Source organism: Heptranchias perlo, chromosome X, assembly GCF_035084215.1.
Source record: "Heptranchias perlo isolate sHepPer1 chromosome X, sHepPer1.hap1, whole genome shotgun sequence".
In the NCBI taxonomy this organism is placed as follows: domain Eukaryota; kingdom Metazoa; phylum Chordata; class Chondrichthyes; order Hexanchiformes; family Hexanchidae; genus Heptranchias; species Heptranchias perlo.
The window spans coordinates 1,692,637-1,707,140 of NC_090370.1; the positions used below are offsets into that span (position 1 = coordinate 1,692,637).

Here is a 14,504-nt window from a genome sequence, read left to right on the forward strand (position 1 = left end):
TCGAAACTGCTCCCAGCCCACTGAGACTGATCGTAGCCCCCCACGACACTGCTCCCAGCCCACTGAGACTGATCGTAGCCCCCGACACTGCTCCCAGCCCACTGAGACTGATCGTAGCCCCTCCGACACTGCTCACGGCCCACTGAGACTGATCGTAGCCCCCCCGACACTGCTCCCCGCCACTGAGACTGATCGTAGCCCCCCCGACACTGCTCCCAGCCCACTGAGACTGATCGTAGCCCCCCCGACACTGCTCCCAGCCCTCTGAGACTGATCGTAGCCCCTCCGACACTGCTCCCAGCCCACTGAGACTGATCGTAGCCCCTCCGAAACTGCTCCCAGCCCACTGAGACTGATCGTAGCCCCTCGACACTGCTCCAGCCCACTGAGACTGATCGTAGCCCCCCCGACACTGCTCCCAGCCCACTGAGACTGATCGTAGCCCCTCCGACACTGCTCACGGCCCACTGAGACTGATCGTAGCCCCCCGACACTGCTCCCAGCCCACTGAGACTGATCGTAGCCCCCCGACACTGCTCCCCGCCCACTGAGACTGATCGTAGCCCCCCCGACACTGCTCTCCAGCCCACTGAGACTGACCATAGCCCCCCCGACACTGCTCCCGGCCCTCTGAGACTGATCAGAGCCCCTCCGACACTGCTCCCAGCCCACTGAGGCTGATCGTAGCCCCCGACACTGCTCCCAGCCCTCTGAGACTGATCGTAGCCCCTCCGACACTGCTCCCAGCCCACTGAGACTGATCGTAGCCACCCGACACTGCTCCCAGCCTCTGAGACTGATCGTAGCCCCCCCCCCCCCGACACTGCTCCCAGCCCAGAGACTGATCGTAGCCCCCCCGGACACTGCTCCCAGCCCACTGAGACTGATCGTAGCCCCTCCGACACTGCTCCCAGCCCACTGAGACTGATCGTAGCCCCTCCGACATTGCTCCCAGCCAACTGAGACTGACCGTAGCCCCCCCCGACACTGCTCCCAGCCCAGAGACTGATCGTAGCCCCTCCGACATTGCTCCCAGCCCACTGACACTGATCGTAGCCCCCCCGCCACACTGCTCCCAGCCCACTGAGACTGATCGTAGCCCCCCGACACTGCTCCAGCCCACTGAGACTGACCGTAGCCCCTCCGACACTGCTCCCAGCCCACTGAGACCGATCGTAGCCCCTCCGACAAATGCTCCCAGCCCACTGAGACTGACCGTAGACCCCCGACACTGCTCCCAGCCCAGAGACTGATCGTAGCCCCCCCGACACTGCTCCCAGCCCACTGAGACTGATCGTAGCCCCCCCGACACTGCTCCAGCCCACTGAGACTGACCGTAGACCCCCCGACACTGCTCCCAGCCCACTGAGACTGATCGTAGCCCCTCCGACACTGCTCCCCAGCCCACTGAGACTGATCGTAGCCCCTCAGACACTGCTCCCAGCCCACTGAGACTGATCGTAGCCCCCCGACACTGCTCCCCGCCCACTGAGACTGATCGTAGACCCCCCGACACTGCTCCCAGCCCACTGAGACTGATCGTAGACCCCCGACACTGCTCCCAGCCCACTGAGACTGATCGTAGACCCCCCGACACTGCTCCCAGCCCACTGAGACTGATCGTAGACCCCCGACACTGCTCCCAGCCCACTGAGACTGATCGTAGCCCCCTCCGACACTGCTCCCAGCCCACTGAGACTGATCGTAGCACCCCCCGACACTGCTCCCAGCCACTGAGACTGATCGTAGCCCCCCCGACACTGCTCCCAGCCCAGAGACTGATCGTAGCCCCCCCACCGACACGGCTCCCCGCCCACTGAGACTGATCGGTAGCCCCCCCGACACTGCTCCCAGCCCAATGAGACTGATCGTAGACCCTCCGAAACTGCTCCCCGCCGACTGAGACTGATCGTTAGCCCCCCGACACTGCTCCCAGCCCTCTGAGACTGATCGTAAGCCCCCCCCCGACACTGCTCCCAGCCCTCTGAGACTGATCGTAGCCCCCCCCCGACACTGCTCCCAGCCCACTGAGACTGATCGTAGACCCCCCGACACTGCTCACAGGGCCCACTGAGACTGACCGTAGACCCCCCCGACACTGCTCCCAGCCCCACTGAGACTGATCGTAGCCCCTCCGACACTGCTCCCAGCCCACTGAGACTGATCGTAGCCCCTCCGACACTGCTCGCAGCCCAGAGACTGATCGTAGCCCCTCCGACACTGCTCACGGCCCACTGAGACTGATCGTAGCCCCCTCCGACACTGCTCCCAGCCCACTGAGACTGTCGTAGCCCCCTCCGACACTGCTCCCAGCCCACTGAGACTGATCGTAGCCCCCCCGACACTGCTCCAGCCCACTGAGACTGATAGTAGCCCCCCCGACACTGCTCCCAGCCCACTGAGACTGATCGTAGCCCCCCGACACTGCTCCCAGCCCACTGAGACTGATCGTAGCCCCCCCGACACTGCTCCCAGCCCAATAGACTGATCGTAGCCCCTCCGACACTGCTCCCATGCCCAATGAGACTGATCGTAGCCCCCCGACACTGCTCCAGCCCACTGAGACTGATCGTAGCCCCCCCCCTGACACTGCTCCCAGCCCACTGAGACTGATCGTAGCCCCTCCGACACTGCTCACGGCCCACTGAGACTGATCGTAGCCCCCCCGACACTGATCACGGCCCACTGAGACTGACCGTAGCCACCCCCGACACTGCTCCCGAGCCCAGGGACTGATCGTAGACCTCCGACACTGCTCCAGCCCAATGAGACTGATCGTAGCCCCCCCGACACTGCTCCCAGCCCAATGAGACTGATCGTAGCCCCTCCTGACACTGCTCCCAGCCCAATGAGACTGATCGTAGCCCCTCCGACACTGCTCACGGCCCTCTGAGACTGATCAGAGCCCCTCCGACACTGCTCCCAGCCCACTGAGGCTGATCGTAGCCCCCCGACACTGCTCCCAGCCCTCTGAGACTGATCGTAGCCCCTCCGACACTGCTCCAGCCCACTGAGACTGATCGTAGCCCCCCGACACTGCTCCAGCCCTCTGAGACTGATCGTAGCCCCCCCCCCCGACACTGCTCCCAGCCCAGAGACTGATCGTAGCCCCCCGACACTGCTCCCAGCCCACTGAGACTGATCGTAGACCCTCCGACATTGCTCCCAGCCCACTGAGACTGACCGTAGCCCCCCGACACTGCTCCCAGCCCAGAGACTGATCGTAGCCCCTCCGACATTGCTCCCAGCCCACTGACACTGATCGTAGCCCCCCCGACACTGCTCCCAGCCCACTGAGACTGATCGTAGCCCCCCGACACTGCTCCAGCCCACTGAGGACTGACCGTAGCCCCTCCGACACTGCTCCCAGCCCACTGAGACCGATCGTTAGCCCCTCCGACACTGCTCCCAGCCCACTGAGACTGACCGTAGACCCCCCGACACTGCTCCCAGCCCAGAGACTGATCGTAGCCCCCCCGACACTGCTCCCAGCCCACTGAGACTGATCGTAGCCCCCCCGACACTGCTCCCAGCCCACTGAGACTGACCGTAGACCCCCCGACACTGCTCCCAGCCCACTGAGACTGATCGTAGCCCCCGACACTGCTCCCAGCCCACTGAGACTGATCGTAGCCCCTCAGACACTGCTCCCAGCCCACTGAGACTGATCGTAGCCCCCCGACACTGCTCCCCGCCCACTGAGACTGATCGTAGACCCCCCGACACTGCTCCCAGCCCACTGAGACTGATCGTAGACCCCCCGACACTGCTCCCAGCCCACTGAGACTGATCGTAGACCACCCCGGACACTGCTCCAGCCCACTGAGACTGATCGTAGACCCCCGACACTGCTCCAGCCCACTGAGACTGATCGTAGCCCCTCGACACTGCTCCCAGCCCACTGAGACTGATCGTAGCCCCCCCGACACTGCTCCCAGCCCACTGAGACTGATCGTAGCCCCCCCGACACTGCTCCCAGCCCAGAGACTGATCGTAGCCCCCCCCACCGACACGGCTCCCCGCCCACTGAGACTGATCGTAGCCCCCCCGACACTGCTCCCAGCCCAATGAGACTGATCGTAGACCCTCCGAAACTGCTCCCCCGCCGACTGAGACTGATCGTAGCCCCCCGACACTGCTCCCAGCCCTCTGAGACTGATCGTAGCCCCCCCCCGACACTGCTCCCAGCCCTCTGAGACTGATCGTAGCCCCCCCCCCGACACTGCTCCCAGCCCACTGAGACTGATCGTAGACCCCCCGACACTGCTCACGGCCCACTGAGACTGACCGTAGACCCCCTGACACTGCTCCCAGCCCACTGAGACTGATCGTAGCCCCTCCGACACTGCTCCAGCCCACTGAGACTGATCGTAGCCCCTCCGACACTGCTCGCAGCCCAGAGACTGATCGTAAGCCCCTCCGACACTGCTCACGGCCCACTGAGACTGATCGTAGCCCCCTCCGACACTGCTCCCAGCCCACTGAGACTGATCGTAGCCCCTCCGACACTGCTCCCAGCCCACTGAGACTGATCGTAGCCCCCCCCGACACTGCTCCCAGCCCACTGAGACTGATAGTAGCCCCCCCGACACTGCTCCCAGCCCACTGAGACTGATCGTAGCCCCCCCGACACTGCTCCCAGCCCACTGAGACTGATCGTAGCCCCCCCGACACTGCTCCCAGCCCAATGAGACTGATCGTAGCCCCTCCGACACTGCTCCCAGCCCAATGAGACTGATCGTAGCCCCCCCGACACTGCTCCCAGCCCACTGAGACTGATCGTAGCCCCCCCCCTGACACTGCTCCCAGCCCACTGAGACTGATCGTAGCCCCTCCGACACTGCTCACGGCCCACTGAGACTGATCGTAGCCCCCCCGACACTGCTCACGGCCCACTGAGACTGACCGTAGCCACCCCCGACACTGCTCCCAGCCCAGGGACTGATCGTAGACCCTCCGACACTGCTCCCAGCCCAATGAGACTGATCGTAGCCCCCCCGACACTGCTCCCAGCCCAATGAGACTGATCGTAGCCCCTCCGACACTGCTCCCAGCCCAATGAGACTGATCGTAGCCCCTCCGACACTGCTCACGGCCCACTGAGACTGACCGTAGCCCCCCCGACACTGCTCCCAGCCCAGAGACTGATCGTAGCCCCCCCGACACTGCTCCCAGCCCAATGAGACTGATCGTAGCCCCTCCGACACTGCTCCCAGCCCAATGAGACTGATCGTAGCCCCTCCGACACTGCTCACGGCCCACTGAGACTGATCGTAGCCCCCCCGACACTGCTCACGACCCACTGAGACTGACCGTAGCCACCCCCGACACTGCTCCCAGCCCAGGGACTGATCGTAGACCCTCCGACACTGCTCCCAGCCCAATGAGACTGATCGTAGCCCCCCCGACACTGCTCCCAGCCCAATGAGACTGATCGTAGCCCCTCCGACACTGCTCCCAGCCCAATGAGACTGATCGTAGCCCCTCCGACACTGCTCACGGCCCACTGAGACTGACCGTAGCCCCCCCGACACTGCTCCCAGCCCAGAGACTGATCGTAGCCCCCCCGACACTGCTCCCAGCCCAATGAGACTGATCGTAGCCCCTCCGACACTGCTCCCAGCCCAATGAGACTGATCGTAGCCCCTCCGACACTGCTCACGGCCCACTGAGACTGATCGTAGCCCCTCCGACACGGCTCCCTGCCCACTGAGATTGATTGTAGCCCCCCCCGACACTGCTCCCAGCCCACTGAGACTGATCGTAGCCCCCCCGACACTGCTCCCAGCCCACTGAGACTGATCGTAGCCCCCCCGACACTGCTCCCAGCCCACTGAGACTGACCGTAGCCCCTCCGACACTGCTCCCAGCCCACTGAGACTGACCGTAGCCCCTCCGACACTGCTCCCAGCCCTCTGAGACTGATCGTAGCCCCCCCGACACTGCTCCCAGCCCTCCGACACTGCTCCTAACCCACTAAGACTGATCATAGCCCCCCCACCCCGACACTGTCCATAACCCACGATGGCTAATCGTAGTGCTTCCAACACTCTCCCCAGCCCAGGGCGGGCCCTCTTAGTCCGTGTAGTAGCACTGTAAGCCTGCCGGGGATAGATAACACACGGCCGTAGAGACCCGCTGGGCCGATCCATCCTCGGTGGGGTGGGGAGTGAGGGGATTAGATAGCGTTCGTTCCTCATTAAACTGCGGTACGGCCCTTGGAACCCCCGGATGTGGGGGAGCCGTCTGCGGATTACCTTTGATCAGCCCCTTCTCCTGCAGGGTCTGGAGCGGCGGCCTCCTGGTGATGAATTTCCTGATCCTGTTCTTCACCCTCTTCCTCTCCGAGCTGTCCGAGTTCATCCGCCGCACTGGCAAAGGCAAACAAACAGAGTAGCTCGTCAAGCGGGGAGCCGGTGGCGGGGGGCTGGGCCTCCGGGAGCGCTTCGCAGTGACACGTGGGGGTCAACGCGGCCGCCATTTTGCGCACAGTGAGATCCCGCCAACAGCAACGAGGTGAATGGTCAGCTTTTTGTTTTTTTAGTGATGTTGGTTGAGGGATAAATATCGGCCCCAGGACACCGGGGAGAACTCCCCCCTGCTCTTCTTCAAAATAGTGGCCGTGGGATCTTTTACATCCACCTGAGAGGGGCAGACGGGGCCTCGGTTTAATGTCTCATCCGAAAGACGGCACCTCCGACAGTGCGGCGCTCCCTCAGTACTGACCCTCCGACAGTGCGGCGTTCCCTCAGTGCTGACCCTCCGACAGTGCGGCGCTCCCTCAGTACTGACCCTCCGACAGTGCGGCGCTCCCTCAGTACTGACCCTCCGACAGTGCGGCGCTCCCTCCGTACTGACCCTCCGACAGTGCGGCGCTCCCTCAGTACTGCCCCTCCGACAGTGCGGCGCTCCCTCAGTACTGACCCTCCGACAGTGCGGCGCTCCCTCAGTACTGACCCTCCGACAGTGCGGCGCTCCCTCAGTACTGACCCTCCGACAGTGCGGCGCTCCCTCAGTACTGACCCTCCGACAGTGCGGCGTTCCCTCGGTGCTGACCCTCCGACAGTGCGGCGCTCCCTCAGTACTGACCCTCCGACAGTGCGGCGCTCCCTCAGTACTGAACCTCCGACAGTGCGGCGGTCCATCAGTACTGACCCTCCGACAGTGCGGCGCTCCCTCAGTACTGACCCTCCGACAGCGCGGCGGTCCATCAGTACTGACCCTCCGACAGTGCGGCGCTCCCTCAGTACTGACCCTCCGACAGCGCGGCGCTCCCTCAGTACTGACCCTCCGACAGTGCGGCGCTCCCTCAGTCCTGACCCTCCGACAGCGCGGCTCTCCCTCAGTACTGACCCTCCGACAGCGCGGCGCTCCCTCAGTACTGACCCTCCGACAGCGCGGCGCTCCCTCAGTACTGACCCTCCGACAGTGCGGCGCTCCCTCAGTACTGACCCTCCGACAGCGCGGCGGTCCATCAGTACTGACCCTCCGACAGCGCGGCGCTCCCTCAGTACTGACCCTCCGACAGCGCGGCGCTCCCTCAGTACTGACCCTCCGACAGTGCGGCGCTCCCTCAGTCCTGACCCTCCGACAGCGCGGCTCTCCCTCAGTACTGACCCTCCGACAGCGCGGCTCTCCCTCAGTACTGACCCTCCGACAGTGCGGCGCTCCCTCAGTCCTGACCCTCCGACAGTGCGGCGCTCCCTCAGTCCTGACCCTCCGACAGCGCGGCTCTCCCTCAGTACTGACCCTCCGACAGCGCGGCGCTCCCTCAGTACTGACCCTCCGACAGCGCGGCGCTCCCTCAGTACTGACCCTCCGACAGTGCGGCGCTCCCTCAGTACTGACCCTCCGACAGCGCGGCGGTCCATCAGTACTGACCCTCCGACAGCGCGGCGCTCCCTCAGTACTGACCCTCCGACAGCGCGGCGCTCCCTCAGTACTGACCCTCCGACAGTGCGGCGCTCCCTCAGTCCTGACCCTCCGACAGCGCGGCTCTCCCTCAGTACTGACCCTCCGACAGCGCGGCTCTCCCTCAGTACTGACCCTCCGACAGTGCGGCGCTCCCTCAGTCCTGACCCTCCGACAGTGCGGCGCTCCCTCAGTACTGACCCTCCGACAGTGCGGCGCTCCCTCAGTACTGCCCCTCCGACAGTGCGGCGCTCCCTCAGTACTGCCCCTCCGACAGTGCGGCGCTCCCTCAGTACTGACCCTCTAACGGTGCGGTGCTCTCGGAGGCTGATCGTAGCGCCCCCAGCCGTGACTCTGTGGGACTCCCTTCCCCAGAGAGCGGTGGAGGCAGGGTCATTGAATATTTTTAAGGGTGAGTTCGATAGATTCCTGATTAACAAGGGAGTCGAAGGTCATAGTGGGTCGACGGGAAAGTAGGGTTGAGGTCACAATCAGGTCAGCCGCGATCTTATCAAATGGCAGAGCAGGCCCGAGGGTACCGAGTTGGAGTGTGTTGCATGGAGCTGTGGTATCCAACCTACTCTTGAGCCACTTCACTGGTACCCAGGCCACGTGTAATTTTTGCGGCCTGGAAGGAACCGTATTTCACATGTGAGAGGTTGCAGCCCCTATTTTCCTATTTAAAAGGGCTGTTCCTCAATTTTTGCCTCCATTTTAATCCCACACTCCTGATATTCGGCCAGCCAGTACATGGAGGCACAGGCGAGACAGAGGAAGTCCTTATGCGTCTACTCCTGGGCCTGGTCAAGATGTGTGGGACGTGCAGAGAGGCTCGCTCTGGCTGCCTGCCTCTCATCTGTGGTCTTGTCTGCACCCTGCTGGCCTTGGAGAGGGACCATATGGTGTCCACTGCTACGCTTGAGGCAATCTGAGACCAATGGGTACCTCAGAACGTTAATTGTATAATTGACCACAATACTGAAATACTGATTTACTTAATGTTACACTTCTTCCAGTTTGATTGGAGTATCCCTCTACCAACATCATTGAAACAGATTATCTGGTCATTATCAGATTGCTGTTTGTGGGATCCTGCTGTGCGCAAATCGGCTGCCGCGTTTCCCTACATTACAACAGTGACCCCGCTTCGAAAGTAAAGTACTCCGTTGGCTGAAAAGCGCTTTGGGACGTCCCGAGGTGGTGAAAGGCACCGTGTAAATGCGAGTCTCACTCTGCGGGTGTTCGGGGTGGAGGCGCTACACCGATGTCGTCCGACAGGTGGGGACTCCCCCCGCTCCCCCCACCCCCCCGCCCCCAGGCGGCCGCACGACTCACGTGAGATTCTCCTGCCGTCCTTGGGCTTGTCTTTGGCTGGGGTCTCGTCCTCCTCTCCGCTGCAGTCCAGCAGCTCGGAGCTGGCGCTCCTCTGCAGCGCGTACACCAGCGGATAGTCCAGTGGGTTCTCCCGATCCTGTCCACGCCGGGGGGGGGGAAGGGAGCAAGGACAGGTTAGGCTGTTTGGGCCCGTCGAGGCCAGTCAAACCCTGCCCCCTCCCAATCGAGCCTCAGTCCCTCCCCGCTTTCACTGGAGTTTTTGCAAAACGTATCGGATCTGGGTACAAAAAAATTAGTTCTATTTTTTTCCCACCCCATTTTCGATGGAATCTCACAGCACAGAAAGAGGCCGTTCGGCCCATCGTGCCTGTGCCGGCTCTTTGAAAGAGTTAATCCTGCTCTCCCTCTGCTCTTTCCCCGTAGCCCTGCAAATTTTCCCTTTTCAATTATTTATCCAATTCCTTTTTGAAAGTTACTATTGAATCTGCTTCCACCGCCCTTTCAGGCAGCGCGTTCCAGATCATCACAACTCGCTGCGTAAAAAAACATTCTCCTCATCTCCCCCTCTGGTTCTTTTGCCAATTAGCTTAAATCTGTGTCCTCTGGTTACCGACACTCCTGCCACTGGAAACAGTTTCTCCCCATTGACTCCATCAAAACCCCTCGTGATTTTGATCACCTCTATTAAATCTCCCCCTTAACCTTCTCTGCTCTAAGGAGAACAATCCCAGCTTCTCCAGTCTCTCCGCATAACTGAGGTCTCTCATCCCTGGTACCGTTCTGGTAAATCTCCTCCGCACCCTCTCTGAGGGCCTGGACATCCTTCCTAAAGTGCGGTGCCCAGAATTGGACACAATACTCCAGCCTAGGCCTGACCAGTGATTTATGAAGGGTTTATCATAACTCCTTTGCTTTTGTCCTCCATGCCTCTACTTACAGATTGATAAACAAAATGTACTACTTACCAAGGTCTCAATAACGTTCTTAATGGTCTTGTACCAGTCGCTAATGTAATCTTCGTTTTCAGCCTGGAGCAGGAACTCGTTCCCAGTAATGGTCCGGAGCTGTGCGTCGGGAACAAAGAATACATTTTAATTGCTTTTCCGGGGGCGGGGAGGAGGGGCGGGGGGGGGGGGAAAGGAAAGCTTATGTTGGGCAAGGGAGCTCTTTTCCACTTCTCGTCACCCGGCGAAGGGCATCGAGGACACAGGTCGTGCTGAAAAGCTCTGCTTGTGCGCGCGTACGTGTGTTTGTGCGCGCGTAAGTGTGTTTGTGCACATGGAAGTGTGTCTATGTCTGTGTGTGTATGTGCACACTTGTGCGTGCGCGTAGGTGTGTGTTCATATGTGATTGTGCGTATGCACGTGTTGCTGTATGTGTTTGTGTGTCTATGTGCACGTCCACATGCGTACACGTGCGTGTGTTTGTGTGCATACACGTGCGTGTGTTTGTGTGCATACACTTGTGTGTGTATATGTGTGTCTATATGCGTGTGTGTGTGTCTATATGCGTGTGTGTGTATATGCGTGTGTGTGTGTCTATATGCGTGTGTGTGTGTCTATATGCGTGTGTGTGTGTCTATATGCGTGTGTGTGTCTATATACGTGTGTGTGTGTCTATATGCGTGTGTGTGTGTCTATATGCGTGTGTGTGTGTCTATATGTGTGTGTGTCTATATGCGTGTGTGTGTGTGTCTATATGCGTGTGTGTGTGTGTCTATATGCGTGTGTGTGTGTGTCTATATGCGTGTGTGTGTGTGTCTATATGCGTGTGTGTGTGTCTATATGCGTGTGTGTGTGTCTATATGCGTGTGTGTGTGTCTATATGCGTGTGTGTGTCTATATGCGCGTGTGTGTCTATATGCGTGTGTGTGTGTGTCTATATGCGTGTGTGTGTGTCTATATGCGTGTGTGTGTGTCTATATGCGTGTGTCTATATGCGTGTGTGTGTGTGTATGTGTCTATATGCGTGTGTGTATGTGTGTGTGTCTATATGCGTGCGTGTGTGTATGTGTGTGTCTATATGCGTGTGTGTGTATGTGTGTGTCTATATGCGTGCGTGTGTGTGTGTGTCTATATGCGTGCATGTGTGTCTATATGCGTGCGTGTGTATGTGCGTCTATATGCGTGCATGTGTGTATGTGTGTGTGTGTCTATATGCGTGCGTGTGTGTCTATATGTGTGTGTCTATGTGCGTGTGTGTCTATATGTGCGTGTGCGTCTATGTGCGTGCGTGTGTATGTGCGTGTGTCTATGTGCGTGTGTGTCTATATGCGTGCGTGTGTGTCTATGTGCGTGTGTCTATATGCGTGCGTGTGTCTATATGCGTGCGTGTGTCTATATGCGTGCGTGTGTGTGTGTGTGTCTATATGCGTGTGTGTGTGTCTATATGCGTGCGTGTGTGTCTATATGCGTGCGTGTGTGTGTCTATATGCATGTGTGTGTGTGTGTGTGTGTGTGTGTGTCTATATGCGTGCGTGTGCGTCTATATGCGTGCGTGTGTCTATATGCGTGCGTGTGTGTGTGTCTATATGCGTGCGTGTGTCTATATGCGTGCGTGTGTGTGTGTGTGTGTGTGTGTCTATATGCGTGTGTGTGTCTATATGCGTGTGTGTGTGTGTCTATATGCGTGCGTGTGTGTGTGTCTATATGCGTGCGTGTGTGTATGTGTGTGTCTATATGCGTGTGTGTGTATGTGTGTGTCTATATGCGTGCGTGTGTGTGTGTGTCTATATGCGTGCATGTGTGTCTATATGCGTGCGTGTGTATGTGCGTCTATATGCGTGCATGTGTGTATGTGTGTGTGTCTATATGCGTGCGTGTGTGTCTATATGTGTGTGTCTATGTGCGTGTGTGTCTATATGTGCGTGTGCGTCTATGTGCGTGCGTGTGTATGTGCGTGTGTCTATGTGCGTGTGTGTCTATATGCGTGCGTGTGTGTCTATGTGCGTGTGTCTATATGCGTGCGTGTGTCTATATGCGTGCGTGTGTCTATATGCGTGCGTGTGTCTATATGCGTGCGTGTGTGTGTGTGTGTCTATATGCGTGTGTGTGTGTCTATATGCGTGCGTGTGTGTCTATATGCGTGCGTGTGTGTGTCTATATGCATGTGTGTGTGTGTGTGTGTGTGTGTGTGTGTCTATATGCGTGCGTGTGCGTCTATATGCGTGCGTGTGTCTATATGCGTGCGTGTGTGTGTGTCTATATGCGTGCGTGTGTCTATATGCGTGCGTGTGTGTGTGTGTGTGTGTGTGTGTCTATATGCGTGTGTGTGTCTATATGCGTGTGTGTGTGTGTCTATATGCGTGCGTGTGTGTGTGTCTATATGCGTGCGTGTGTCTATATGCGTGCGTGTGTGTGTGTCTATATGCGTGCGTGTGTGTATGTGTCTATATGCGTGTGTGTGTATGTGTGTGTCTATATGCGTGCGTGTGTGTATGTGTGTGTCTATATGCGTGTGTGTGTGTATGTGTCTATATGCGTGTGTGTATGTGTGTGTCTATATGCGTGCGTGTGTGTATGTGTGTGTCTATATGCGTGCGTGTGTGTATGTGCGTCTATATGCGTGCGTGTGTGTATGTGCATGTGTGTCTATATGCGTGTCTATATGCGTGTGTGTCTATATGCGTGCGTGTGTGTGTCTATATGCGTGCGTGTGTGTGTCTATATGCGTGCGTGTGTGTCTATATGCGTGCGTGTGTGTGTCTATATGCGTGCGTGTGTGTGTCTATATGCGTGCGTGTGTATGTGTGTGTCTATATGCGTGCGTGTGTGTATGTGTGTCTATATGCGTGCGTGTGTGTATGTGCATGTGTGTCTATATGCGTGTCTATATGCGTGTGTGTCTATATGCGTGCGTGTGTGTGTCTATATGCGTGCGTGTGTGTGTCTATATGCGTGCGTGTGTGTGTCTATATGCGTGCGTGTGTGTGTCTATATGCGTGCGTGTGTGTGTGTCTATATGCGTGCGTGCGTGTGTGTGTGTGTCTATATGTGTGTGTGTGTCTATATGCGTGTTTGTGTGTGTGTGTTTGTGTGTATGTGTGTCCATGTGCATGTCCACGTGCGTGTGTTTGTGTGCGTACACGTGTGCGCGCGCGCGCGCTTGTCTGTCTGCACAGGTTTGGGCTACTCTGTAACCTCCTCCCATGACCTACTGCCCACAATTAAGACCCACATGGTCGAAAACCACCAACTGGGCGAGGTACAGGAGAGCAGCCAGTGGAACGGTGGCGCAGCATGAGGCAGCCCCTTCAGGAGAGGAAGGCAGCAAGCTGAGGGGGGACTTCCGCACAGCGCACCGTTGGTCTTTGCCCAGGTAGCCGCTCAGCCTCGTGCCGCTGGATGCGATGGGAGAGTCTCCACCGGGGGGGGGCTGTTCTCATGGTGCAAGTGAAGACTTGGACGGGAGCGTTGACTGTGGGGATCCCCGGGCTCAGATATTTGTAAAGAACAACTTGTAATTATCCCGCGCCTTTCACCACCTCAGGACGTCCCAAAGCGCTTTACAGACAATGAAGTACTTTTTTTTGAAGTGTGGTCACTGTTGTAGTGTAGGAAACACGGCAGACAATTTGGGCACAGCAAGATCCAACACACAGCAATGTGATAAATGACCAGATCATCTGTTTTTTTAGTGATGTTCGTTGAGGGATAAATATTGGCCCCAGGACACCGGGGAGAACTCCCCCCTGCTCTTCTTCAAAATAGTGGCCGTGGGATCTTTTCACGTCAACCTGAGAGGGCAGACGGGGCCTCGGTTTAACGTCTCATCCGAAAGACGGCACCTCTGGCAGTGCGGCGTTCCCTCAGTACTGACCCTCCGACAATGCGGCGTTCCCTCAGTACTGACCCTCCGACAGTGCGGCGCTCCCTCAGTACTGACCTTCTGACGGTGCGGCGTTCCCTCAGTACTGCCCCTCCGACAGTGCGGCGCTCCCTCAGTACTGCCCCTCCGACAGTGCAGCGCTCCCTCAGTACTGACCCTCCGACAGTGCGGCGCTCCCTCAGTGCTGCCCCTCCGACAGTGCGGCGCTCTCTCAGTACTGACCCTCCGACTGTGCGGCGCTCCCTCAGTACTGACCCTCCCACAGTGCGGCGCTCCCTCAGTACTGCCCCTCCGACAGTGCGGCGCTCCCTCAGTACTGCCCCTCCAACAGTGCGGCGCTCCCTCAGTACTGCCCCTCCGACAGTGCGGCGCTCCCTCAGTACTGACCCACCGACAGTGCGGCGCTCTCTCAGTACTGACCCTCCGACTGT

The 14,504-nt window shown here is 58.8% G+C and overlaps 1 protein-coding gene across 1 annotated transcript in view; it reads right to left on the bottom strand.

The window, feature by feature from the left end:
• The window catches only part of LOC137306883 (rho GTPase-activating protein 15-like), a 71,586-nt gene that overhangs the window by 17,669 nt on the left and 39,413 nt on the right, over positions 1-14,504 (bottom strand). The window contains exons 9-11 of the mRNA XM_067976272.1: positions 10,212-10,310; positions 9,247-9,382; positions 6,095-6,371 (exon numbers count right to left, since the gene is read on the bottom strand). Coding sequence (XP_067832373.1) covers positions 6,095-6,371; positions 9,247-9,382; positions 10,212-10,310 — 512 coding nt within the window. The remainder of the gene's footprint in view (positions 1-6,094; positions 6,372-9,246; positions 9,383-10,211; positions 10,311-14,504) is intronic.